General features: G+C 43.0%; 1 protein-coding gene and 1 non-coding gene across 3 annotated transcripts in view; one reads left to right on the forward strand and one right to left on the reverse strand.

Annotated features, from left to right (window-relative positions):
* Positions 1 to 27711, reverse strand: part of LOC120932662 (trichohyalin-like) — a 165472-nt gene that overhangs the window by 93906 nt on the left and 43855 nt on the right. The window contains exons 5-6 of one of the 2 annotated variants that reach the window (XM_040345205.1): positions 10042 to 11097; positions 4352 to 4441 (exon numbers count right to left, since the gene is read on the reverse strand). In XM_040345205.1, coding sequence (XP_040201139.1) covers positions 4352 to 4441; positions 10042 to 11097 — 1146 coding nt within the window. The remainder of the gene's footprint in view (positions 1 to 4351; positions 4442 to 10041; positions 11098 to 27711) is intronic. The other variant, XM_040345214.1, reaches the window with a different exon arrangement.
* On the forward strand, positions 22472 to 22543 carry TRNAG-UCC. The gene has a single exon. It is a non-coding gene; the product is annotated as a tRNA-Gly (tRNA).

The following is a 27711-nucleotide window of genomic DNA, read 5'->3' on the forward strand; positions in this document are numbered from 1 at the left end:
AACTAACAAGATCTGCCCCCTATTCATTTAAATGACATTCACCCAAAAGATTTTATTCTCTAAACATTTTGCATGATTTAGCAAAACTTAGAGCGAGTTGAATCTTGCTGGATTCACTGACAACTTTCAGATGAAATCCAAACCACACCTGTCCAAAGTGTCTCCATGGCTCATGCAAAATTAGCTGTTATCCAGTAAAAATTGTATTGAGTTAATTTGAACAGTTCTCCTGAAGCCTATGTTTATGCAGCTATAAATGCTCTGATAAAGTCCAACCCTGGGGACGTAACATGTAAGGTTGAAGCTTACTTGGTGATGTCATCATACTACAAAGGGTCATTCTATTCTTGCCTCTGAGAGTTTGACCAGCAGCTGTTTAGTTTTTGCCTATCATGCTGTATACACTAAGGAATGCCTTGCTGATTGAGTGCCGGATACATATTTGTTCTTTGTGACTATACTTGCTGTTTATCATCAATAAAATCTATTTGGCGGAAAGCAATAGATGTTCCTTTGGTTTCTTTCACCACTATGGGGATTTATGAAATAGAGACACTATGGATCTGATTAAGTCCTACCAGCTGGGATCCCTCTTGAGTATTATGATTGGATGTGTATGGTACATTTACTGGGAATTCTCCATCAGGTTGTTTTATACCTCTTATAATTAAGAGGTCTATGATTGGTTGAACATATAAATAAGAAAGTACTGTGTGCAGTCATGTGTTGTTGGAAGAGGTTATTTATCTTCAATTTTTTTTTTAAAGAAAAAAATCCATGCAACTTTTTCTTTTTTTTCATTAAATGTATTGAGGACACTGTCACAATGATGAACTATTGAAATGCAAATGGACCAGCGCATGATGCAAAATGGATTTTGAATATTAGTTTGTTGTTCATGTATCATTAACCACTTAACCCCCGGACCATATTGCTGCCCAAAGACCAGAGTACTTTTTGCGATTCGGGACTGCGTCGCTTTAACAGACAATTGCGCGGTCGTGCGACGTGGCTCCCAAACAAAATTGGCGTCTTTTTTTTCCCACAAATAGAGCTTTCTTTTGGTGGTATTTGATCACCTCTGCGGTTTTTATTTTTTGCGCTATAAACAAAAATAGAGCGAAAATTTTGAAAAAAAAAATAATATTTTTTACTTTTTGCCATAATAAATATCCCCCAAAAATATATAAAAAAACATTTTTTTTCCTCAGTTTAGGCCGATACGTATTCTTCTACCTATTTTTCGTAAAAAAAAAAATCGCAATAAGCGTTTATTGATTGGTTTGCGCAAAAGTTATAGCGTTTACAAAATAGGGGGTATTTTTATGTCATTTTTATTAATATCTTTTTTTTACTAGTAATGGCGGCGATCAGCGATTTTTTTTCGGTACTGCGACGTTATGGCGGACACTTCGGACATTTTTGACACATTTTTGGGACCATTGGCATTTTTATAGCGATCAGTGCTATAAAAATGCATTGGATTGGATAACACTAGGGGGTGGGGAAGGGGTTAAGTATGTCCCTTGTGTGTTCTTACTGTGGGGGGGGGTGGCCTCACTAGGGGAAACACTGATCTTCTGTTCATACATTGTATGAACAGAAGATCAGCATTTCCCCCGCTGACAGGACCGGGAGCTGTGTGTTTACACACACAGCTCCCGGTCCCTGCTCTGTAACGAGCGATCGCGTGTGCCCGGCGGCGATCGCGCCCACCGGGCACACGCACGGGAGTCCGGGGCGAGCGCGCGCCCCTAGTGGCGGCTCAAAGAGCCGACGTAGAATGACGTGGTCTCGCCCAGGAGAGCCGACCTGCCGCCGTAGAATGACGGCGGCTGGTCGGCTAGTGGTTAAGGCTTCATTTCCATGGACGTTTTTACAGCCACTTTTTTTAGCCTTTTTTACAGCTTAAAAACGCCTGTCCATGTTTTTTTTTTTATTATTTATTTATTTTTTGAGCTGGAGCTTAAAAACGCCACGGTAGCGGTTTTTAGCGTTTTTGCACGTTTTTGAGCGTTTAACGTCTGGTGTTTTTACAGCTCTAAGGCTGGAGCTTCAGAATGCACTGGTCCTGGGTTTTTTTTGCAGTCTAAAAACGGCTCAGCCATCTACAGCTCAGAAACTTAATGGTGGACATGAGGCCATAGACTAACATGGAGAGCCGTTTTAAAGCTGCAAAAAAAGCTCAGAAAAGTGGCAGTAAAAACGTCCATGGAAATGAAGCCTTATGTGTATACTGTATATGCACTTTTTTATCCTTGTTATTTATTTGTGTAAGGTGTGTGTACTTGCATAATACAATAATTATTATTTAATTAAATGATTTAATATTTGCACAACAGACATTTTTCAGGCATTGAGCATATGCTTATTTTATTTTTTTATTACTTGTGTGGTTAAACAGTTTTTGTGCTAGCTAGCTAATTGCTGTGTGGTGACATTTTTGTATTTTTGTTTATGCAGCTATAAAACTGCATTATAAAAAATAGAACTGCACTATGAGGATTTCATTCAATGAACCTTCAGCAGAGGCTGAGACACCCAAATATGTTTAGTCATTTCAAGGAGATCCTTACACATACACCTTACAATATATTTGTTCAACATATGCAAGAATTTTGCTTTTTTATTTAGAATAAAGTTGGGTATACATTAGTAGATATGTGTTCAACATTTTTTATTGTAAGAATGTTTGTTAATTTTTCTAATCATTGGTAAGGTCAAATCGATGCTCGTTTTCAATCACAATGGGGTGGGCAACTACATGGCAAATGAGGTTTAATGTAGAAAAAATTTAAATAATGCATATGGGTGGTAAAAATATAGAAGCAATCTACTCATTAGAGGGAAAACCTCTGGGGGAATCTAGGATGGAAAAAGACCTGGGGGTCCTAGTAGATGACCGGTTTAGCAATGGCATGCAATGCCAGGCTGCTGCAAGCAAAGCCAACAGAATATTACCATGCATTAAAAAGGGGATTAACTCCAGAGATAAAACGTTAATTGTCCAGCTCTACAAGACTCTGGTCCGGCTGCACCAAGAGTATGCTATCCAGTTCTAGGCACCAGTCTTCAGAAAGGATGTGCTGGAACTGGAGAGAGTCCAGAGAAGAGCAGCAAAGCTAATAAAGGGACTGGAGGATCTTAGTTATGAGGAAAGATTACGAGCACTGAACTTATTCTCTCTGGAGAAGAGACGCTTTAGAGGGATATGATTTCAATGTACTAGTGACCCCACAATAGGGATAAAACTTTTCCGCAAAAGGGAGATTAATAAGACACGCAGCCATTCACTAAAAGAGAAGGGGTTTAACCTTAAACTGCCTAAACGGTTCTTTACTGTAAGAGCGGTAAGAATGTGGAATTCTCTTCTACAGGCAGTGGTTTCAGCAGGGAGCATTGACAATTTCAAAACACCTAAACGACCTTAATACATGGATATACAATTTATTACTGAAATTAAAAGCGCACACACAGGTTGGACTTGATGGACTTTTTTCAACCTCACCAACTATGTAACTATGTATGTAACAATGACAAGAAAATTTGAAGGAGTATGATGGAAATTTTTTCTCAAACGTTCAAATTTCTAACATATGTAGTTTTCATTTGATAGTCCTGGCTCACACTGATGCAAAATATGCTCCGACTTTGATAGCCGTCTTAACTGGTCCGACACAAGTCGATTCGACTTTCAAAACGCTCCTCTACTACTTTGGTTCGACTTCGGTTCGTTTTCAGTCCATTAAATATCCTTGAAGTCAGATCAAAGTTATCCTAATCATCCAACTTGTGACATCCGACATGGTGATTACAGCAGCAGGAAAATGAATTTATGTCATGATGGGATTGTTTTGATTGGTAAAAAGAAAAGTCAGACTATCTCAAAGTTGGAGCAAAATCGTACCCTGTTCATTCAAGTCAGATGGAAGTAGGACCGATGTATGACCGATGTCGCAGGGCAAAGTCGGATCAACAGTCGTACAACAGTCGTGCCATACCAGTGTGAACCCGGGGTTCTATCGATTTGTGCCCCCTGTTGAAAAGTGCCTGCGCATGCGCAGAACGAAAGGGCACTCCAGTTGATTTCCCGATCAGCTGGCGTGACGTCACCATAGCGCATGCGCACATCACAGGAGGAATTTTTTGACGGGAGATACCATTTGACGGGCACAATTTAATGCTATGCAAACAGCGGAGGGACACCGTATTTGTCATATTGTGCCTCGCTGTTGCGGCGTGGGTTTACAAATTTTTGTTAGAAACTCTACTAGTGCATATCCCTAGCTTGACACTCAAGCAGTGTTCTGCAAATATATGAGAATTATACCGGAAACATGTACACACATACCAGCCACAAGTTTGTATGCTGCAGAGGCCGTATGGTCTTCCTTCAGAGTAGAATCTTCATGGATCCGACCTGGGACTTCTTCATTTACACCTGTGAAAAGGTTGCAGGATTCATTAAAATGTTATGCACACCATCCAGGTCACCAATATGAGCTCAAGACTCTTCCAAGGGGGAGAACTGGGGGAGGGCTAGTCTGGAGATCTGGTCCGAGAAGTGAATAAGACTGTGTGTGTATTATTAAGGGTGCACTCATACTGGGATTGCCCAAGTTCAATTGCCCCCGCCCCCCCCTCCCCACTGGTCTGCACTATAACCAAGTGTACCTTAGCCCACTTGTATCCATCACCTCTGCCAACCAGACCACAGTGATCTCTGCTTCTGTGCACAGTCATCTATGGAGAGTTCTGTGCTCAGGCATGGTTTGCACTCACACTGAAGCAAACCATACCTGCCACAAGTGAAGCATGCACAGGGCCACCTCTACCAAGTGGTCCTGAGAACCTTACCTGGACACACTAATCAGGGACACTGTTTGGAGCACCTTACAAACAAATTGGATCAAAGGGGTGAACCATGCCCAGCATTGGTTAAAACTGCCAGTGTGAGTGCACTCTAAAAAACACAGGCTGAGAAAATTATGTTATTGGAACAATGCAGTGTTAGACTCTAAAGAAGCCTGCATGCTCGGCATTGCAGGTCTACAGTTTAGCATGGAACTGTTTTTTACCCCACAGGAACCCTTATTATTTGTTAAGTCTCAAGTCCTGTACACACAGCCCAGAATCATGTCAGGAAAAAACTTTGTTTTTCCTGACGAGATTCTTGGCAAGATTCTCTTGCCAAATAGTAAAAAAGTATTCAGCGCTAGAAATAAAACAAAGTATATAAAACTAAATATGCAAGCCAGCACTATGGATAAATTCATAAAAAATTCCAAAATGACTAACAAGTGAGAAAACAGTGCAGCGCAAATGTAGAGAATGTATTATAATATAAAATATAAATATAATATAAACAGAGGCCCAGATTCTCGAAGGCGTTATGACGGCGCAACACCATTAGCGCCGTCGTAACTCCTCATCTGGCCCCGGGTATCTATGCGACTGATTCTTAGAATCAGTTGCGCATAGGTACCCATTAGATCTGACAAGCGTAAGGCTGTTACGCTGTCAGATCTTAAAAGTAATTTTTTTTCCCGCCGCTAGGTGTCGCATCGTCGCTTTTCCCCGTCGTCTATGCAAATGAGGTAAGTACGGCGATTCCCGAACATACGCGAGGTCGACGGAGCGAATTAACGTCGTTTGCGTAGCGTACCCGACGCGTAAGGTTGCCCCTGCTATTAGCAGGGGCAACCAATGTTAACTATGGCAGTCGTTCCCGCGTCGAATTGAATCAAAATTACGTTGTTTGCGTAAGACGTCCGTGAATGGCGCTGGACGCCATTTACGTATACATCTAGGCAAATGACGTCGGGGCGACGTCATTTAGCGCAATGCACGTCGGGTAATTTACCCGACAGAGCATGCGCAGTACGCTCGGCGCGGGAGCGCGCCTTATTTAAATGGTGCCCGCCCCATTTGAATTGGGCGGGCTTGGGCCGAGCAATCTAACGATACACCGCCGCAAGTTTACAGGTAAGTGTTCTGAGAATCAGGATTTAAACCTGTAGACCTGCGGCGGTGTAACGTAGAGCTCATACATTACGCTGCCCAGGAGCAGCGCGAATGTATGAGAATCTGGGCCAATGAATATAAATGAGAGAAAAAATTCATATAAGAAAAAAGTCCATGCGAGTAAAAAGTCCATAAAGAGTGACAAATCCAAAACTCCAATCCATAAATCGGCATATGGTGCAAGTGCAAAAAAGTGACCAAAGCAATATCCTCCACCATGTAAAAGATGGTCTCTCACCTTAAGATGTCCACCTTAAACGGTCACAGGGCATATCAATAGCAACCACAGGTTTAAACTGAGACGTCAATGGGAGAAAATGCTGGCAACTCAGGATAGCACATTAAATCTCTTCAATTTCCAGAAGTGTCATCCACCATAGAAAATAAAAGAAAAAGGGGATCTAGTGCTCTCTGGTGCGAAAAACGTTTATTTAAAAGACAAGTAACAAATGTAGACTCACATGTAGTGACACTCTGTTCGCCGAGTGTCAGCTGTAAGAGCGTGCAATGAAATGCAGGCAGCGGCGATCGTAGGTGACGTCCTGCGTGGCTCCTCCCCCTGTACGTGTTACGTCCCGTGGGCGGGACTTCCTCAGCGCGGGGCAGGAAAGAACACTTTCATTGCACGCTCTTACAGCTGACACTCGGCGAACAGAGTGTCACTACATGTGAGTCTACATTTGTTACTTGTCTTTTAAATAAAAGTTTTTCGCACCAGAGTGCACTAGATCTCTTTTTTCTTTTATTTTCTATGGTGGATGACACTGCTGAAAATTTAAAAGATTTAATGTGCTATCCTGAGTTGCCAGCCTTTTCTCCCATGGACGTCTCAGTTTAAACCTGTGGTTACTATTGATATGCCCTGTGACCTTTTAAGGTCGACATCTTAAGGTGAGAGGCTATCTTTTACATGGTGGCGGATATTGCTTTGGTCAAGATTCTCTTGCCGGCCGAGTGTACACACACTCCATTCAAATAAACCGCTGTTCGTTTAAATGGCACGAACGCGGTGACGTCATTGAGTACGACCGGCATGCGCTCGTCACATTTGATGCCATCGCCGCCATCTTGCTTCACCCTACCTATTCCTTGGAAGCTACTGCGCATGTGTCAAAGTCATTTCGAGCATGCGTGGGTTTCCATGGAGAGGTAAGTATACACACGCTCGGGTTTCTCGGCAGGAACAGGTTCTCTATTTTTCTCTTCGAGATTCTGGGCAGTTTTCTTGACGAGAAACCTCAAAGCCTCGTACACACGCACGGTTTACTCTGCAAGAAAGCTCTGCCAGCAGCTTTCTTGCCAAGAAAACCGTGCGTGTGTACGAGGCTTAAGGGAAAATCTATTTATAGAGGGGACAGTGGGAAGACTGCCCTTAACATTGGTGATCAGTGCGAAGAACTACTTACAGTGGTGGTCACTCACCACTCCAAGAGTTTAGCAACTCCTCTCAAAAATGCAAATCAGAAGTTTTTTTTTGCCTCTGAACACTGAATTTAAAATATGCCTCAAAACATCCTAATGTTTTAATCCTAATGCTAATTGATTTACTAAAACTGGAGAGTGCAAAATCTGATGGAGCTGTTCATGGTAGCCAATCAGCTTCTAACTTCAGCTTGTTCAATTAAGCTTTGAAGATAAAATATGGAAGCTGATTGGTTTCTATGCTGAGCTGCACCAGATTTTGAATTCTACAGTTTTAGTAAATCAAACCCATAGGATAACATTAAGATGCTTCTAGAGGCAAAATGTAAAACTCCTCTAGAAGCAGCATTTTTTAAGGCCAGTGTGCATGGACCCTGTCAGTGGTGGTCACACATTACAATGACACCCAGAAAATGTAGCTAAACCCAAGAGCAAAAATGTATAGTATTTCAGCTTACCAGTCCTTAGATGTGGTGGCTGCATGAGGTTTTTTTTTTTTTCCTAAATCTTTTTTTTAACCTGGTAATCCCGCCATTAACCCGCTTTCTGTACTAAGGTAACAGCCATACTGATTTGTCACCCTAGGAAAGGAAGTGTGTTAGCACTACGTAACCATGTGGTAGGACTATATAACACCTTCCTCTGTTCTTCATGCCAAGGGGAGCTGTTTTGTAGCTCACAGAGGTGGCAGGAAGCAGTGCTTAATGATAAAAGACCATAAGCAGAAAGTACAGGAAGTTGTCAGCACACAAGATTTCTGGCTGGATGCAGGGCCGGATTCCAGACAAGGCCAACAAGGCCAGGCCTCGGGGCGGCAGTGGGTGCAGGGGCGGCACTGCAGCTGAGAGGAGAGGACACTTTCACTTTCATTTCGGGAGTTCCCCCCTGTCATGTCACGGATGGTGAGAGGAGAGAAAACAGAGGGAAGAGGAGATGAGATGGTTCTCGGAAGCATGTCCTCCCTGTACTGCGCAGGCGGGGGCGGCATTGAAGGACCCGGCCTTGGGGCGGCAAAGGGAGTAAATCCGGGCCTGGCTGGATGAACACATTTTTTTTTCTTTTTGCGCACGTTAAAGGGATATAATATAATTTGTTTGATGGTTTATTTAGCAAAAGAGAGAAAATACAAAAACAATATTGTTAGAGTTTACATACACTTTAAGCTACATGCACACAGCTGCAAGTCGACTAACCCCCTTGGTAACCCCTGGCTAACCCTAACTTCCAAAAACTGGATTTTGGCCTAGACATAATTGGAGATTAAAGTCGGCACAGCTTTATCTCATTTACTAAAACAGGTGAAAATTCATCTAGCTTAGTAAATGAGATTAAGTTCTACTCACTTCAATTATCCTATTATGTTCAGGAAAAATTTAGTTTTCTTAATTTTCAAAATTTCATTACACATGACAAGGTATTCTTTGCTTAGTGAATTTTCTACTGGCGGCGAACAACAGTGACAAATTTATTTTTCTGAAAGTTTTATAATACAATATACAGTATACTGTATATTATATACGCACACATTGATAAAAAATAAATAAAGCTTTGATAGCTACATACATAGTGTGCCACAGTGAAAAATGGGCAATTATCTGTGTGCTGAATAAAATAAAAACCAAGGTTTTAATTGTGGCACACACAGTGCACCGCAGTGAAGCATAAGGATAATATGCCTTGATAGTGACAGACCTACATGGGCCCCAATGGACATTTGTATATCATACACAGCTAAAAATCAGTCAACAGTTTCAATACACAGGCAAATTATTACAATACATGCGCAGAAAACAGCCAATATGCTGCAAAAAAAATGCACAAACATGACAATGTTGTGCATTGTGCAATCGACAATTGTTACTATGTGGGCAACAAACAGGCAATTATAACTAAATAAGGACAACAACCTGGCAATCATGACAATATACAAGAAATTGTAAAATTATACAGGCAACAAATAGGCAATTGTGACAAGTCATGGCCATATATTCCTCCTCTCTCCTTTCCCAATCAAACTCCCCACCAGCAAATTAATTCATCCCCCAGCACAACCCACCATTTCTCCTTAAGCCCCATACACACGATCAGACTTCCATTTGACTTTTCTGTGGCTTTTTGTCCAAAGGGGCATTGGCCGTGAACTTGGTATGCATACACACGGCAGAACATTTTCAGCCAACATTCACCAAATCACATGTTTTTTCTGCTCTTTACCGCCACCCTTTGGGCAACTTTTGCTATTGTTGTCTGATGTTTAGCATTAGTTCTGAGCATGCGTGTTTGTACTTTGGATTTTAGTCCGATGGACTAGTGTACACACAATCAGATGATCCGTCCGTAACACATTTGTTGTTGGAAAGTTTGAGAGCATGCACAGTGAACATTTGTCTGTGGAATTTCCGACAACAGTTGTCCGATGGAGCCTACAGACGGTCGGATTGTCCGATAAAACACGTCCGTTGTTGTCGGAAAGTCCAATCCTGTGTATGGGCCTTTAGTATGTTTTTTTTTTTTTAAAGTTGGGAGTTACACTTTTATTTCAGGTAAACACATTTACAAGGATTGATGTTAAATTAATTAAATTTCAAGACTTACTTAAACTGAATGTACCACTTGTATTTAGCTGGGAGTATAATTGTTTGCTCTCTTCTTTGGATTGTAGCACTTCCCTTTCACTGAAAAATGTTTTTTCACCAGAAATTAGATTTACCGCTGATCCATCTATGTCCCTCCTATAATTTGGGAGAGCGCAGGAGCCATCAGGTTCCAGATGACCTTCATTTTTTGTGACAACCTCTGTGTAGGATTTTTTATTGTCTTCAGATCTTATGGTGTAGACTCCATCCAATGTGTCTATTTGAGAGGACATATCTTGCGTATGATTAAGGTCCTTCGAAATGTCTGGTTTTATACATTCCATTTTACCTACATGAGTTTCAGAGCTCATTGTTACTTTTGGAAAAAAGGAAGGTGTATCATGTGAAGATACATTGGGAACATGATCTTGTTGCTCTGGATATTTATCCATCACCTGATCTTCCCTGACAACCTGAAATTCACGGTTTGAAGATAAATGACTGACAATAGAACCCTTAATCTCCAAACTGTGAATGCTGGAAGGCTCAGAAGTATATACTTGGCTCATTCTTGAGATCTGTCCCCCTAGAGACTCTATGCTGTCTCTCCTTTTCCTGTGCTCCAGTGCAACCGTCTCCTCTGCGCTGAATTTAAGAGCAGCTTGCAAGTCATCTTCTAGCTCCTCCTTAAACTGCTGCAAGATATCTTCTCTCCTTGCTGTATTTAGGGCAAAATGGTCCCCCGTGCCTTCACATAATGCAAGGGAGAGAGACACGTTTTCAGAATCATCTTCAAAATGTCTTCCTTGTTCATCTTCCTTGTCCCCACCACAAGCAATTGGTTCAACCATTCCTTGCTTGAACTTTACTGCAAAGTCCTCTGTGCAGACACTTTCTGCAGAGTTGGAATCACTCTGGTACTCCTGGTTGTCTGCCTGGTCGGGCCCCAGGAACTGTGCTAACCTCCATTTGTACTCATCTTTCTTAGTCTCGGTATCTCTCCTCTGCTCACCAGATTTAGAGGTAAGGCCTTCTTTGGACTCCTGAGAGCTGACTTCATGCCGTTGCTCCATATCTGCACAAGAAATGGACAGGGCATAAAATAATTTGTTGTGTCCTTTACGTAAGGATCATACAATGTAATATTCTCATCCTTGCACATGCTTCATTATTTCTGTGATATCAACCAAACCAAGCTTGGCAAATAACAATTCAAAGTCTTCTTGGAGTTGACATTTTGCCATCCTTTAACCACTACCCGACGGCCGTACGACTTTATACGGCCGCGGGGTGGTTCTGAATCTCTAACAGGCCGTAAAAAGACGGCCTGCGCGCGCAACCGGCGGCGCGCACGTGCTCGCCGCATCGCTGAGATGCCGATGCGAGTGCCTGGCGGCCGTGATGTCCGCCAGGGACTCGGGATCGGCGGCTACAGGGACAAGACGTGGAGCTCTGTGTGTAAACACAGAGATCCATGTCCTGTCAGGGGACAGAGGAGACCGATCTGTGTCCCTTGTACATAGGGACACAGATCGGTCACCTCCCCCAGTCACCCCCCCTTCCCCCACAGTTAGAACACAATTTAGGGTACACATTTAACCCCTTCCTCACCCCCTAGTGTTAACCCCTTCAATGCCATCCACATTTATACAGTAATTAGTGCATATTTATAGCACTGATCGCTGTATAAATGTGAATGGCGCCAAAAATGTGTCAAAAGTGTCCGATGTCTCCGCCATAATGTCGCAGTCACGAAAAAAATGCTGATCGCCGCCATTAGTAGTAAAAAAAAATAATAAAAAATAATAATAATTCTGTCCCCTATTTTGTAAGCGCAATAACTTTTGCGCAAACCAGACGCTTCTTGTGATTTTTTTTATTTTTTATTTTTCCCAAAAATATGTAGAAAAATACGTATCGCCTAGACTGAGAAAAAAAATGTTTTTTAAAAAAAATTGGCCTATTTATTATAGCAATATAAACAAAGTATCAATCAAATAAAACCAGTATATAAAGGTTCAAAAGTGATAAAACAGCGCTATGCATAAACATATAGATAAAAGATGTTGGAAAAAAAGTCCATAGATCAGTGAGTCAGGTAAAGTTTAAGATGATAACGGAAATGTTTTTTCAAGGAATGGTAGTAAACCCTCCACCGATTTCCAATCTTCACCAAACGTGAGACACACTTCCCCTCTGGGGTTTAAACTCACCAGAAGATCAATATAAAATAGCCTTGACATAAATCATCATGATCGGACCTCCAACCTCATTCCAGAAGCAGCAAAGGATTTTATAAACAACTCCAAGCAGGGGTTCATAGAAAAAAACAAATGGCACCAAAATAGTGTAATATCGCTTTAATAAAGTAAAATCCCGTATGATATCACACCCCGCTTCCTATCTACGTACAATATATCTACTTGTAAATGAGCATAAGAATAAAGAGTCAACTTCACCGCTCTCCTCCACACACAGGGGGTCGCGCTTGTGCTGGATGCACGCTGCCGAGAACGCCTGGTCTGATAGGGATGGTACAGCGGTGGAACGCACTCTTCACAACTTCCTGGATACGCCGTCGTAGCCACGCCCTGACGCGTTTCGTCACATCCGAACTTCAACAGAGGGCGTGGATATTTATTATAGCAACAAGTAAAAAATATTGTTTTTTTTTCAAAATTGTCTCTATTTTTGTTTATAGCGCAAAAAATAAAAACCGCAGAGGCGATGAAATACCACCAAAATAAAGCTCTATTTGTGGGGAAAAAAGGACGTCAATTTTGTTTGGGAGCCACGTCGCACGACCGCGCAATTGTCAGTTAAATTGACGCAGTGCCACAAGCTGAAATTTCACCTGGTCAGGAAGGGGTATATGTGCCCAGTAAGGAAGTGGTTAAAGAATGATATGTTAACTTTATTTTACAACTATCAAACAGAGTTGTTATGTATAAATGAACTACTAAGTTGGGGCTATTACACTACAGTGTAGTTGATCTATTATTTGTCTAATCTTCCAGTCTAATTTTACTGTTTTTAGGGCCGAATTTAAATCAACAAAAGTAAGAATAAATTCTTGTATTTGCAAAATCCAGATTAGCTCTGATCAAATTTTGGATATTGCATACTCAGTCATGCAGTCATCCAATGTACCTGCCCTCTTTGACACTGTATAGGTTCTTTAACATGTTGCTAAACTCTTTGTTTTTGTTTTTTTTCCAGAAGAGGAGGTCCACAATTACACAAGATTGGTCTTCTTCTTTAAAAAAAGTTCCTTTCCATCTCGTCTGGTAAGTCCCCAAACTGATGGATCCCCTGCCTGTTTGCAGGAGCTCATTTAGCTAATGGCTCAGAAGAGGACACCCATACATGTTTGCTCCCATCCAGGACATGAACCAAGCTGTGTGTGTCCACAGACACACACACACACACACACACACAACTCACAACATACATCTGCTCTATTCTCCTTTCAGCAATTTGATGACAGCAGGATCGTATACCTCTGGTGGCTCTCTGTACCCCCCCCCCCCCTTGCAACCCAGACGTTTGGGGAAAGGTGGATTGTCCTGGATGCAGCGGCGGTGACAGGGGACAGGGTGTTTGGGCACTGGGGGGCATAGAAATATACTGGGGCATTTTCTATCTGAACCACTTCACCTCTTACACCTGTTCACCCCTATGGATCAGAGCCTCCGTTTATTCGGCAATAACTTTGTCATTACTTAAAGTGTTACTAAACCCACAACAGTAAAATCGGTCTGTATATGCAGTAAACCATGCTTGTTATACTCACTGTGGAAGCTAAGGGGTTAATCCTCTACATTGTATAAAAAGGCTGTTTGATCCCATCTTCTCTGATTCTCCCCTTCTTCCACAGTCCCCAATCTATCCCCTGATAAGACAGAGGATAGGGGACAAGCAGCACATGCTCAGTTTGGTGTGTATTGCTAGAGTTTTTTTTCTCTTGGGAGAGTGCATGTGATCAGCACAGGGCCAATCAGCACTGTCCAGACAGAGGGTTAGGGATCATGCAGCCTTAGAAGACAGTCAGTGCAAAATGATAACGACTCCTAGAAGCTTTACCCAGACACTGATAGAAAGTCATAAGACTGTATACTGCTGATGAGAAAAGGTATTTAGCAGTTTATATTTACTAAAACGATTGCATGTTCTTTGTACTGTGGGAGACCATTTTTTATAAAAAGTCAGCAGCTACAAATACTGTAGAGCTGCTGACTTTTAATATGCAGGCGTCAGCATCTTTACAAAGGAAACAGGAAGTGAAGCCTTGCAGCTTCCCAGCTTGTTTCCTACTGCGCATGCACATATAGCGCTGTGCTCTCTGAATGGTCGACCTGCCTTCTGGGACCTGTGTATGTCTCCTAGAAGGCAGCAGGGGAAAGGAGGAGAGGCTGTAAATTACGTAGGTCGCCGCGGTCACCTTACATGGAAATGGGATCAGGTATCCGCCCCCCCCCATTAAAGATGCCAAATGTGTAACCAGGGGGGGGGGAACAGATAAGCGGAGCTTCCACTTTTGGGTGGAACTCTGCTTTAAGATAACATGGTAATACATATATTGTTTTTTATTTTTTTCAACCAATTTTTTGACAATTATTTTTTTTTTGCAATCTTTAGACAATTAAACTTAAAGTGGATGTAAACCTGATTCATGAAATTTGACCTAAGAACATATATCTGTAGTTTTTTCTTATCTCTCTTGAAAGCCCTGAGTCCCATTTCTTTCTGCTGCTCCATTCTTCTGTTATCAGCATGATAACTTCTGATAAGTTCTTCAACACAGGAGATAAAAGCAGCTGAAAATTGTGTAGGGTGGGTGCTATACATAGATTAACAGAGAGCTGGTCTATTTACAGCACATTCCTTCCTTTCTCTGCTAATGTGGAGGGGGGTGTGTGCCTTTCCTCCAATCAGCTGTCACACAGTGTATAACAAGACTTCACTCCCAGTGCTGAACAGGGAAAAAAAATGTCTAACACAATGTGCACTTTCTAAAGAACATATAAAGGTGAAGACAGCAGATATACATGTAAAAATTATGTAGGGAGATTTGTTTCATCTCTGAGTATCACCTGAGGCTGTTCACTTCACTGGGTATATGTGAGGGTTTACATCCACTTTAACCGCTTGCTGACCAGCCGCTGTTATTATACTGCGGCAGGCCGGCACGATCCCGCGAGCCGTTGTAGCTGTACGTCCGCTGCACTGCGGGGGTGCCGATGCACGTGGCTGGCGATCATGATGAACGCCTGCCACGCACGATCGCGGGCATGAAAGGCATAACAGGGGCGTGTGTGTAAACACACAAATCCCTGTTGGAGAAGCAGATCATGAGTTTCTACTAGCTAGGAACCACGATCTGTCATCTGCTATAGTCAGTCCCCTCCCCCCACAGTTAGAACACACACTAGGGAACACAGTTAACCCCTTGATGGCCCCCTAGTGTTAACCCCTTCCTTGCCAGTGACATTTACACAGTAATCAGTGCATTTTTATAGCACTGATCGATGAATAATTGTAAATGGTCCCAAAAATGTATCAAAAGTGTCCGATCTGTCTGCCATAATGTCGCAGTCCCGATAAAAAATCGCAGATCAACACCATTACTAGTAAAAAAAATAATAATAATAAAAATGACATAAATCTATCTCCTATTTTGTAAATGCTATAACTTTGCACAAACCAATCAATATACGCTTATTGCAATTTTTATTACCCAAAATATGTAGTAGAATACATATCGGCCTAAACTGAGGGGAAAAAATGGGGATATTCATTATAGCAAAAAGTACAAAATATTGTGTTTTTTTTTTCAAAATTGTCACTCTTTTTTTGTTTATAGCGCAAAAAAATTAAATTGTAGAGATCAAATACCACCAAAAGAAAGCTCTATTTGTGGGGGAAAAAAACGGACGTCGATTTTTTTTTTGGAATACAGCATTGCACGACCGTGCAATTTTCGGTTAAAGCGGTTGTAAACCCGCATGAAAAAAAAATATTTTTTTTCCTCCTGTAAGGGAAAAGTCATAATGAGCTAATATGCATCGCATATTAGCTCTTTATGAAATACTTACCTCGGAACGAGGTGTGTAGCACTTACCTGGTTCACACCGAGCGAGATTTCATCTTGCCTTGGCGTGTCTTCAGGGTATCGCCGCTCCAGCGCTGTGATTGGCTGGAGCGGCGATGACGTCACTCCCGCGCGCAATTTAAAACTCGGCAAGGTCCGGCGGCTGCCGGTCCTTTCGCCGTAGATCCCTCCTGCGCATGCGCAGCGGCGCATTGCGAGGGGAATAGGAGATATTCTCCTTACCTACAGGTAAGCCTTGTTATAGGCTTACCTGTAGGTAAAAGTACAAAAAGTGGGTTTACAACCACTTTAAATCGACGCAGTGCCGTATCGCAAAAAATGGCCTGGTCATTGAGCAGCCAAAAGTTCCTGGCTGAAGTGGTTAAGAAAGATAACAAAACACAATTTTTCTTTTTTTGACTGGTGTTAGTTTAAAAATAATTAATAGTTTTACTGCAAAAAAAAAATATTCTTTAATTCGTCAAATGGAATAAAGTGTGTGGCTTATATATAATAAGTATTAATGGTTAATAAAATGGAGACGAAAAAAAAGTCAGCAGGAAAATAATAATTGAATGGATAAGGAGAATGAGGCCCTGTACATACGGCCGGGACAAAGCTGGCAAGTGATACATATGTACAGTACCTACCAGCCTGCCTGCCCTGGCTTAACTTGTGAGGAACATTAGTAATTAATCAGGGTTTCTAAACTATTGGAATCAATAATTATTTCAAAGAGCCATTTCCTGCTGCTCCAGACAAATCTGACTGCAGCATAAAAAATCAATAAAAAAATCAATTGGTTGCTATGGGTTACTGCACTTTACTTCTTACACAACTTTATTAAGTAAGCCAGTTTGTATTTAACCACTTAAGCCCCGGACCAAAATGCAGGTAAAGGACCAGGCCCCTTTTTGCGATTCTGCATTGCGTCGCTTTAACTGACAATTGTGCGCCTGTCGTTACAGCCAATCAGGTGACAGGTAACAGACCTGAGCACCTGATTGGCTGAGAGGCGGTTCAGTGAGTGTAAGGCCCCGTACACACGACCAAACATGTATGCTGAAACTGGTCCGCGGGCCAGTTTCAGCAGACATGTTTGGTCGTGTGTGGGCGCGAGCGGGCCGAATTCCAGCAAACATTTGCCCGCCGGGCCTTTTCCCAGCGGGCAAATATTCCTGGACGTGTTTTAAAACCGTCCGCTGGAATCCTGCCCGCTCGGACATGTACGGTCGTCAGTACAGACCTACCGTACATGTCCAGGCGCCCGCCGTCCCTCGCATGCGTCGAATGACTTCGACGCATGCGTGGAAGCCTTTAAATGGCAGGCCCGCCCACGTCTCCGCGTCATCGCCGCGTCATCGTCGCGGCGACGACGCGGACACGCCCCGCGTATTGTTTACGTGCGGACTTCTGTACGATGGTGTGTACAACCATCGTACAGAAGCCCTCTGGCAGACATGTATGGTGAAAACGGTCCGACGGACCGCTTTCACCATACATGTTTGTTCGTGTGTACCCGGCCTTAGGAAACAAATATTAATTTGCTTTCCTAACACAACGCTGAATGAAAAGCGAGTGCCCATATTGCCGCTACTGTGCCTATCAAATGCTGCCAGTGTGCATCCCCCACCCGCCCGGCACTTACCTTGTCTCGGTGGGGGAGCGGTGTCCTTCACGCTCCTCGATGTCTTCTCCCGTTCTCTCTTTCCATCCTCTGCTATTATTGGACGCCTGATAGGCAGCGTGCAATCACAGCGCCTGTCATTACAGCCAATCAGGTGACAGGTAACAGACCTGAGCACCTGATTGGCTGAGAGGCAGTTCAGTATTAGGAATGTGAATATTCATTCCGTTTTCTTAACACAACGCTGAGTGAACAGCGAGCGCCTATGGCTCTAATCAGGTGCTTACAAAGAATTCCTTGCTGCTGTAATTCAGAAAAGGGGTCAGCACCTGAATGAATCTATCTATGGTGATAGAGAGGTGGCAGGAGAGAGGAGGTGGCGCTAATGCGCCCTTATGGACGCACCGCCACTGTTCAAATGACCACCAGTAAATGTCTGTTGAAAGTCACATTTACTGCTTTATTAATATGCCTATGTTGCTCTGTTCTCTTCTGCTATTTTTAGAATAAAGCAGATAAAATATGCTATGTAGCAATGTAGACTGTGGAGTACTTATTTGTGACCATTAATGCAAACTGCATGTCACACGATTACAAAAATCTGACACACAAAAATCTGACACACAAACAATGTATATTATGTAAAATAAATATGATCTCATAAAATTATGAAAAGTAAATCCTTTTTAAAGCACATTACAGATGATGCGTGTAATCCTCTAGGGAGCTGAGAGGCTTACACACAGCTTGTACTAAGCTAGTTACCAACAATGGGGACAGTGTGGAACCTAGCACAAGCTAAAAAACTTGGTAAAAGGTTTTCTAAGTGCGTATTTCATAATACACATTTTTCTCTTTTTTGTAGGGTAAATGTTCAGCATGGTAGTTTTTATAATAAGACCCAATATAGGGAAACATATTGTATTTCGATAACTATATGTGGTTAATAGCTGTAACGGCAGTATATAGTATATGTATTCTTTTTTTATTTCGCATGCCTTTATTTAGATTTTTCATACATGCAGACCAAGCATTTCAACTTAAAAAGTGTAAGCCGGAGTTGGGCTTTATTTATTTTTTAGTCACTTTGTTAAAGGGGATGTCTTGGCTAAATAAAATAAGTACAAATATATATATATATTTTATACTAGATTTATATAGCTACTACAGTTTGCGGAGCGCTTAACAAAATGAAGGCAGATAAGGCAGTTAAATTACAATTTGGTACAAGAATCAAAGGGCTCTGCTCATTAGGCCGAGTACACACGGTCGAACATGTCCGCTGAAACTGGTCCGCGGACCAGTTTCCGCGGACATGTCCGACCGTGTGTACGGCCTAGCGGACAGGTTTCCAGCGGACCAGTTTCCGCGGACATGTCCGACCGTGTGTATGGCCTAGCGGACAGGTTTCCAGCGGACAAAAGTTTCTTAGCAAGCTAAGAAACTTGTCCGCTGGAAACATGTCCGTCGGTTAGTACACCTAATCGGACATGTCCGCTGGTTATGACGTGTAACCAGCGTCCCGAAATCCCGCGCATGCGTCGAATTGATTCGACGCATGCGTGGAAGCATTGCACTTCTGTGTTTGAGAACGTCGGTGTCTTCTACGTCACCGCGTTCTCTGTCCGCGGGGATTTTGGTCTGACGGTGTGTACACACATCACACCAAAAGCTCCCAGGAGACATGTCCGATGAAAACGGTACGCGGACCGTTTTCATCGGACATGTCTCCTCGTGTGTACGGGGCCTCAGAGTTTACAATATAGGAAGGAGAGTCAATGGATACAAAAGGTAATAGCTGTGGGGGATGAGCTGATGGAGGAAGTAAAACAGTGTATTAGTTAGAAGCAGGATAGGCCGCTCAGTGCTTGCGATCTCCTCAGACAGACGGATCTGCCCCATGAATAAGTCACGTATCGAGTGACGTAATGCGTGGGGGAGGAGCATAGTAACGCGATCGATGGGAGATCCGTCTGTCTGAGGAGATCGCAAGCACTGAGCGGCATCTTTTGATTCTACAGCTGAGCTTTCTTTGATCGGGTGTATCGTGAGTGCAATCGCTGCATTGCCAAGTTTTTTCTTTTATCTGCACATACGTTTTTGCACTATGTCTGTTTTCTGTTTTCTCCTGACATGAGCTGAACCACCCTGAATGAATAAGAGAACCAGGGGGTGAAGTACATTGCATTGAATACAGCTTAGGACTAGTTTCCTTGTTCACATATTCCAGTGATTGTGAAGTTTGCTTTCTCTGAAGGTTTCATGCTGACACTAAGCGGGACTTTATTGATTTATATATTTTATTTATTTTTATTGTTGGTTTTCATTAATTTTGCACGTTATGATACCTCCTAATTAGGGTGTGTACCAGGTATCAATTTGCACTTGTACTTATAGCAACTTAGTTAATATAAGCGCAACACCTTTATTATAATTGTCACTATTGGCTTTGTACACCTTTTTTGTCTGCAGCTGTATTATTTGGTAATTCTGTTGCTAGTAGTTTCCTTTGAATATAGAAGTAGTAGCGCTGTAGTACCATATTCCTTTGTATCTAGGGTATGGCAGCCATGGCAAGTGCCATGGGGAGGGGACGGCAAAAAGCCACCCCCGCATGAAAAAAAAATACCTGTCCTCCCGCGGCCGCCTCCTGCACTAATCTCCTGGCGCCGCCCTGCTGGAGCGTGTCGCCGGCAAAGCAATTGCTAATATTTCTCCTTCTGCCTGGGGAGGGGTATGACAGGTGCCCCCATGACGGCCGATGATTGGCCAGACTGGATCCACGTAGGTAGTGTAACAGTGGAGGAGGCGGAGCCTAATGCTCCGCCTACCCTATCATCTTATCCCCAGAGCAGGGAATGGGACATGAAGTGAGGAGAAGAGAGGACAGGAGAGAAGGAATGTATGGCGGCCCAATGGGCAACCCCGGCCCCAGCAGCAGCACCATATTTATGTGTGCCACCTGCCAACACGTCACTATATTCATGTGTGCCAACTGGCAACCAGAAGCAAGAAGCAAAATATAAATATGCATAGCCATACCATAAATAAACTGTAATAAAGTGATTTGTGAACAGCTGTTGCACAAATCACTTTATTACACTTTATTAATGATATCTATGGCTATGCATATTTATAATTTATTTATTTCATATTGAGCACTATATTTGATGCCTGCACACACGCACAATCGCACATGATGATGACTTAAAACTTTTAAGTCATCATGTGCGACTGCACCCTCCCAAAAACTTTCAGCACCAGCCGCCAGTGGTCCCCAGTGTCCCTCTGTCCCCACCATGTCCCTGGTTATCTGAAAGATGAGTTTCAAATGTTTTGACAGGGGTGCAGTTTCAGTGCTTGCCATAGGCGCCATTTCCACTAGATACGCCTCTGTATAGGTATGTTTGGAAAATCTAGAGACTGTTACAGTTGATATGACAGGTCAAATGTTAACGTATGATGCTATTGTAACAAGAAGACCTATCAACTAGAAAATGCATTTCCTGCAGAAAATGCGTGGGAATGCTGAATAGCTGAATTGCTAACTGGATGAATAGCTTAAATCCGTAGGAAAAAGTGAGAATCAGCATTCCCACTAATTAGTATCTTTTTAAAAGTAATTACCTTTTCCAGAAGCTGCCCCATAAAATTTCTACCATAAAACCTGCCCCCATCAAAATGCCTCCATCATATTTCCCCCCATCTTATTACCACCATCATATTTCCCCCCATCTTATTACCACAAAAAACTGGCACCATCAAAAAACTGTCCCCCATCAAAAAACTGCCACCATTAAAAAACTGCCCCCATCAAAAAACTGCCCTCCATCACATGCTCTCATTGACTTCAATGTTAAAAAAAAAGTGTTAAAAAGTGTAATATTTTAAAAAGTATAAATAGTAGAAAAAAAAGTTGAAGTCCCATCATTAGCTGAAAGAGCTGAACATTTTAAAAAGTTGAATGGTTTTAATACCTGAAAGTATGCAGAAGTTACGCAGAGCCAATAAAACGTATGGAATACAATTTCAATAAGAAGCATTCCCACTAAATTTAAAACGGTTTTGTATTTTTTTTTTTTTTTACCAAAAAATAAAAACTGCAGACGTGATCAAATGCCACCAAAGAAAGCTGAAAGCTGAAAATTGATCTGGGCAGAAGGGGGGGTTTAAGTGCCCGGTAAGCAAGTGGTTAAGAAAAATCGTCTATTATTTTTGAGTCATCAAGAGATTTAAAAAACAACTCATGATGAATCCGCAAAATAATTTTTTTTTAAAAATAACTGACAATTTTTTTTTAAAGGAAAAAGCCTGACATGTTCTAATAGTCTCTCTCTACTCCATCCAACACTAAAAATAAACAGGATTTTCTTTTTTTTATATGATGTAACAAATGGGGGGTGGGAAACTATTGATTTGGCACTTAAAGGGTTATAAATTAAAAAATAATATATGATTTCGTAGTGAAAGGGTTAAAAATAGACAAATAATTGGGGTGTAGGCACTTTGAGTGAACATAAGTGATTTACCCCCGCTCAGCGGGGGTGGGCCTTAGAGAACAGAGGCCGTATATGGGCAGCACAGAGGCTTAGGGGTTAGCCTTGCAGCACTGGGGTCCTTGTTTCAGATTCTGACCGGGACACTATCTGCATGGAGTTTGCATGTTCTCCCTGTGCTTGCGTGGGTTTCCTCCGGGTACTCCGGTTTCCTCCCACACTACATGCTACTTTTGCGTTGGTGGTGCAGTGGTAAGCATAGCTGCCTTCCTAGCAGCTGACCCGGGTTCGACTCCCGGCCAACGCCATCTCCAATACTTGGAGTCTTTAAAGAGAAAAGCGCTATACAAGGTCATTGCGGAGTATATATTAGCGGTGGAATAAAGAATGAAGAGAATGTGTGGAATGTTTGAGGAAGAAAACGTTCCCCCAGAATCTATAGAAGGAGAACCCAGCAACTGATAGAAGACGCTTAGCTTTGACTGCGATCACACCTAGGCATTCCGGATCGCGGGCGGAATTACTGCAATTTCCTGAATTGCCGCAAAACGTGTGACACGCTTGTGATCCCGTTACTTTCAATGGCACCCCAATCATGGGACAATATTGTCACCTGGCAAATCACACAAACAAAATGATGGGACGCCTGTTTCCCAAAAGCAGTCCTGCGATTTGTCGGGCGACAATCGCGGCAAAATCGCGCCTCGATTGGGGTGATATTGAAAGGGGAATCGCATACTCCACCCAGCAGGAATATTACACCCCCTCAAATGTCTAGATTTACATTAAAGTTTCAAATACAAAAATCCTTCATTGCTGCAGACCTCAGCACACGCCATGTGTATTGTAACCATTATAGACCACAATAAATATATACAGCATCTCACATAAGTAAGTACACCCCTCTGTGTGCGGGAGATCACATACAGTATGTCACAAAAGTAAGTACAACCCTTGCATTTGTGTAAATCTTTTCTTCTATCTTTTCATGTGACAACACTGAAGAAATTACTCTTTTCTAAAGTAGTGAGTGTACAGCTTGCATAACAGTGTAAATTTGCTGTCCCCTTAAAATAACTCAACACAGAGTAGTGCTGCGCGATTAATCGTAAGAAAATCGCGATCTCGATTGACCCCCACCCTGCGTTCCCCAGAATGGATGACCTGCGATTTTCGGGTGCGGCCATAGGAAAGTCCCCGACTTCGGCCTAGCTCCAGAGCAGCGGCTATCTTGGTACACCCGGCGGCGGCTGTGTATCTTGTGATTGGCCAGGCTCGTCAGAGGGCGTGTCCGGGCAGAATGTCGCTGAGGGGATGCAGGGACAGGGACAGGAGATCCCCACTAACGCACACCAGGGACAGGAGGACCCCACTAACGCACACCAGGGATAGGAGGACCCCACTAACGCACACCAGGGACAGGAGGACCCCACTAACGCACACCAGGGACAGGAGGACCCCACTAACGCACACCAGGGACAGGAGGACCCCCCCTAACGCACACCAGGGACAGGAGGACCCCCCTAACGCACACCAGTGTTGGTTGTCATGTATGTGAGCTCGAAGCTCTGCTCACTATCACCGGCCTGAGAAGGAGGTGTGTGAGGTGAGCGCGACCAGCGCAGGCCCCGGACTCTGTATAAATTATTGTGGGCGGCCTCTGCTTATGTGAGAGAGGAATGTATGTGCGTTACTGGGGTCCTCCTGTCCCTGGTGTGCATTAGGGAGATCCTCCTGTGCCTGGTGTGCGTTAGGGGGGTCCTCCTGTCCCTGGTGTGCGTTAGGGGGGGTCCTCCTGTCCCTGGTGTGCATGAGGGGGGGTCATCCTGTCCCTGGTGTGCATTAGGGGGGGGGTCCTCCTGTCCCTGGTGTGCATTAGGGGGGGTCCTCCTGTCCCTGGTGTGCGTTAGGGGGGTCCTCCTGTCCCTGGTGTGCGTTAGGGGGGGTCCTCCTGTCCCTGGTGTGCGTTAGTGGGGTCCTCCTGTCCCTGGTGTGCGTTAGTGGGGTCCTCCTGTCCCTGGTGTGCGTTAGTGGGGTCCTCCTATCCCTGGTGTGCGTTAGTGGGGTCCTCCTGTCCCTGGTGTGCGTTAGTGGGGATCTCCTGTCCCTGGTGCGCATTAGTGGGGTCCTCCTGACAGGTAGAGGTGTGGTAGGTGGAAGCGTAGCGGTGGGTAGGTAGAAGCTTGGTAGGTAGAGGTGTGGCAGGGTAGGTTGAGGAGTGGCTTGGTAGGTAAAGGTGTGGTGGGGTAGGTGCCTGTTTACATGTTAAATTTTAAAAGCAGCAGCAAACCTTACATGCGTGCTAATGTGACAGAACGCCTCTGATTTTCACAGTTAGTTAAATGTGAAAATCAGAGGTGTTCTTTCACATTAGCAAGTATGTAAGGTCAGAAGGTTTGCTGCGGCTTTTAAAATTTAACATGTAAACAGTCTGTCAGATTTACATATTCTGTATTTCTATATTCTGTATTTAACTACATAAGATCCGTTTTGTGTTGAAAATAACTTTAAATAAATAAAATTTTGAGAATCGTGTTCTTCATTTTATACAAAAGAATTTTCAGATCGGCAAAAAAAATAAAAAATTCTCCCCCACTGTAATATTCACCCCCCCCCCCACTGTAATATCCACATCTCCTCCACTGCAGTGGCGTCACTAGGGTTGGTGTCACCCGGTGCAAAAAAAAAAAAAATGGTGTCCCCTCTCTATAAAGATAATTTTTTTAAAGCTCTCTGCTCTAGCAATGACATTATCCACTCTAACCCAGCTACATAGACATTCTGTTTAATCGATAACATTTTCTGAAAAACTCACTAAACTTAAACTGCTTTTTCACAAAAAAATGTAAAAGATATCAAACTGGATAGCTGAATATTTTGTGAACATTTTAAAGTTTTTTTCCGTGCCTGTAGGTGAAAGTATGAAGGAGCTGAAACTTTTGGTAGCGGGAGAATCTTTTAATGATTTGAAGCATGCTCTCATTGACTTCAATGTTAACAAAAAGTGTCTAAAAGCTTAATATTTTAAAAAGTATAAATAGTAGAAAAAAAGTTGAAGAAGTCCCATCATTAGCTGAAAGAGCTGAACATTTTAAAAGTTGAATGGTCTTAATAGCTGAAAGTATGCAGAAGTTACGCAGAGCCAAAAAACGTACGGAATAATAAAATTAATAAGAATAATAAAAAACGAATAACAATACTGGGAATGCTATATACTAATTACTTGATGCAGTTGTTACAAGGTGACCTATGCATATATTACTGATATGAAGCAGTCAGAAATACACAGCAGTATATAAATATATAGAAAACTTATATGACAGGCAATCCATTCTCCATAAAGACTTATTGACTGCAAAGAAAGATCACCCTGTTAAAATGCATTATATGTACAGTACATTGCAGAAGAAGACATTGTCCTGAGCTGAAAAATCCTTTAGTCAGATCCTTCCAGACTGATCTCATGTGCTGTTTATACTGTAATTCATTCCCCAGCACTAAGTGGTTGTAAACCCTTATTTGTCACTTTTACCTACAGGTAAGCCTATAATACGGCTCACCTGTAGGTATCAAGAATATCTCCTAAACCTGTATGGTTTAGGAGATATTCCCCCCGCAATGCGCCGCTGATTGCAGCGGCGCATGTGCAGGGGGGATCCTCGGCTAAAGGACCGGCAGCCGCTGGACGTTGCCGAATTTAAATCTCCCGCGCGCACGCGCGGGAGTGACGTCATCGCCGCTCCAGCCCAATCACAGCGCTGGAGCGGCGATACCCGGAAGACACGCCGGAGCAAGATGACATCTCGCTCGGCGTGAACCAGGTAAGTGTTCCTCACCTCGTTCCGAGGTAAGTATTTCATAATCAGCCAGTATGCGGTGCATACTGGCTGATTATGCCTTTTGCCTTGCAGGTTTAAAAAAAAAAAAAAAGTTAGCAAACAGGCCAATGTTACTCAACAGATTTCTATGCAGAATACAATCTCTAAAATAATAGAAATCACTTAATTTCTACCTTTTAATCAGCATTTTATACATTGTATGTGACCACAATTTCCCCTGCAGATCATAACACTCATTCATAAAGAATTCCACTGGAATTTAAAAATGTTGGTGCTGGGGGGGGGGGGGGCTTCAAGACACCCAGCTTCAGCTCCAGAACACCAGAAACATCCGCTGCAGCTCCTGAGTGAGTTTCCAGCTGCTCAATTGACATGCTGACCAGTGGAAACAGGGGGGAAAGCCCGCGGCCGGATCCCCAACATGGCGCCGCGGTGGCCTGTGCACAGAAAGCGCATGGTGGGGAGATATATAAGGATAGGGTGAGTAAACTCCCAAAAAACCCAAAGGACTTGACCAGGTAACCCCCCAGAGATGTCAGAGAGATCTGACCCAGGGGCCCAGGCAGAGGCTGGCACTGTTACAGAGCCAATTGACACTGAAATGGAGGAGGGAGAGGACAGGCAAGGAGCTGCCGCCATGTTAGATCAGTACTACTCACTACTGGAGTGGAGTAGACTGAGAAGCCTGGAGAGGAGGAGGGAAAACAACAAACCTTAGAAGCAATTCTAAGAGCTGTTAACAAGTGCACAGCCTCAGTTAATAACTTGCAAGAATGTTTTGGTGGTCTCAAAGAGGAGTTCAGTCTGATCAGACAGGATTTACAAAAGATAAGGGAGAGAACAACGGCTGCAGAGAGCAGGATCGGTGACATAAAAGACAAGTTTACCAATATGCTTAGGGAGTCTCAGTCAACTGCAGGCATAGTTAAAGCCACAGATATGCGTTTCAAGGACTGTGAGAATTGTTTAAGGTGGAATAATGTGCGAATCGTGGGGTTACCTGAGAAGGCGGAATGACGGAATCCCACTCAATTCGTAAAACAGTGGCTAACGGACATCTTTGGCAAATAGGCCTTCACGCATCTATTTACAGTGGAAAGGGCTCACAGAGTCTCCACTAGGCCATTACCCCCTGGGACATCCTACACATTTGCTTCTGGCGAGGCTCCTGAACTACAGGGATAGAGAAATTATTCTGAAGCTGACCCGAGAACGTATAAATATCCAGTTTAATATCGCAAGGATAACATTTTACCCTGACTTCTCGGCGGAGGTCCAGAAGCATAGATAGCGTTTTTCTCACATTAAAAAATGTCTTCACAAATTACAGGCTCCATATGCTATGCTTTATCCTACTAAATTGTGCATCACCTCCAGGGAACAGGCGCATTTCTTTGAGAATGCAGTGGAAGCTTCAGCTTGGCTGGATGCAAACGAGAATGAGCTCAGACAGGCTCAGAGGCCTATGGCTGCGGAGGATTAAATCCATCACGATAAAAGCCTAGATATTACAAAATGCTCTTTTACTCCTTCCTCTTAGGCAAGGGAATCGCTAGAAACATACAATGATTTACTTTACAAAAAATAAAGTTTTGGACTGCGTTTATTACATGGAAAATTTTCTATTACTGTTAAT

The sequence above is a fragment of the Rana temporaria genome, chromosome 1 (assembly GCF_905171775.1).
Source record: "Rana temporaria chromosome 1, aRanTem1.1, whole genome shotgun sequence".
In the NCBI taxonomy this organism is placed as follows: Eukaryota; Metazoa; Chordata; class Amphibia; order Anura; family Ranidae; genus Rana; species Rana temporaria.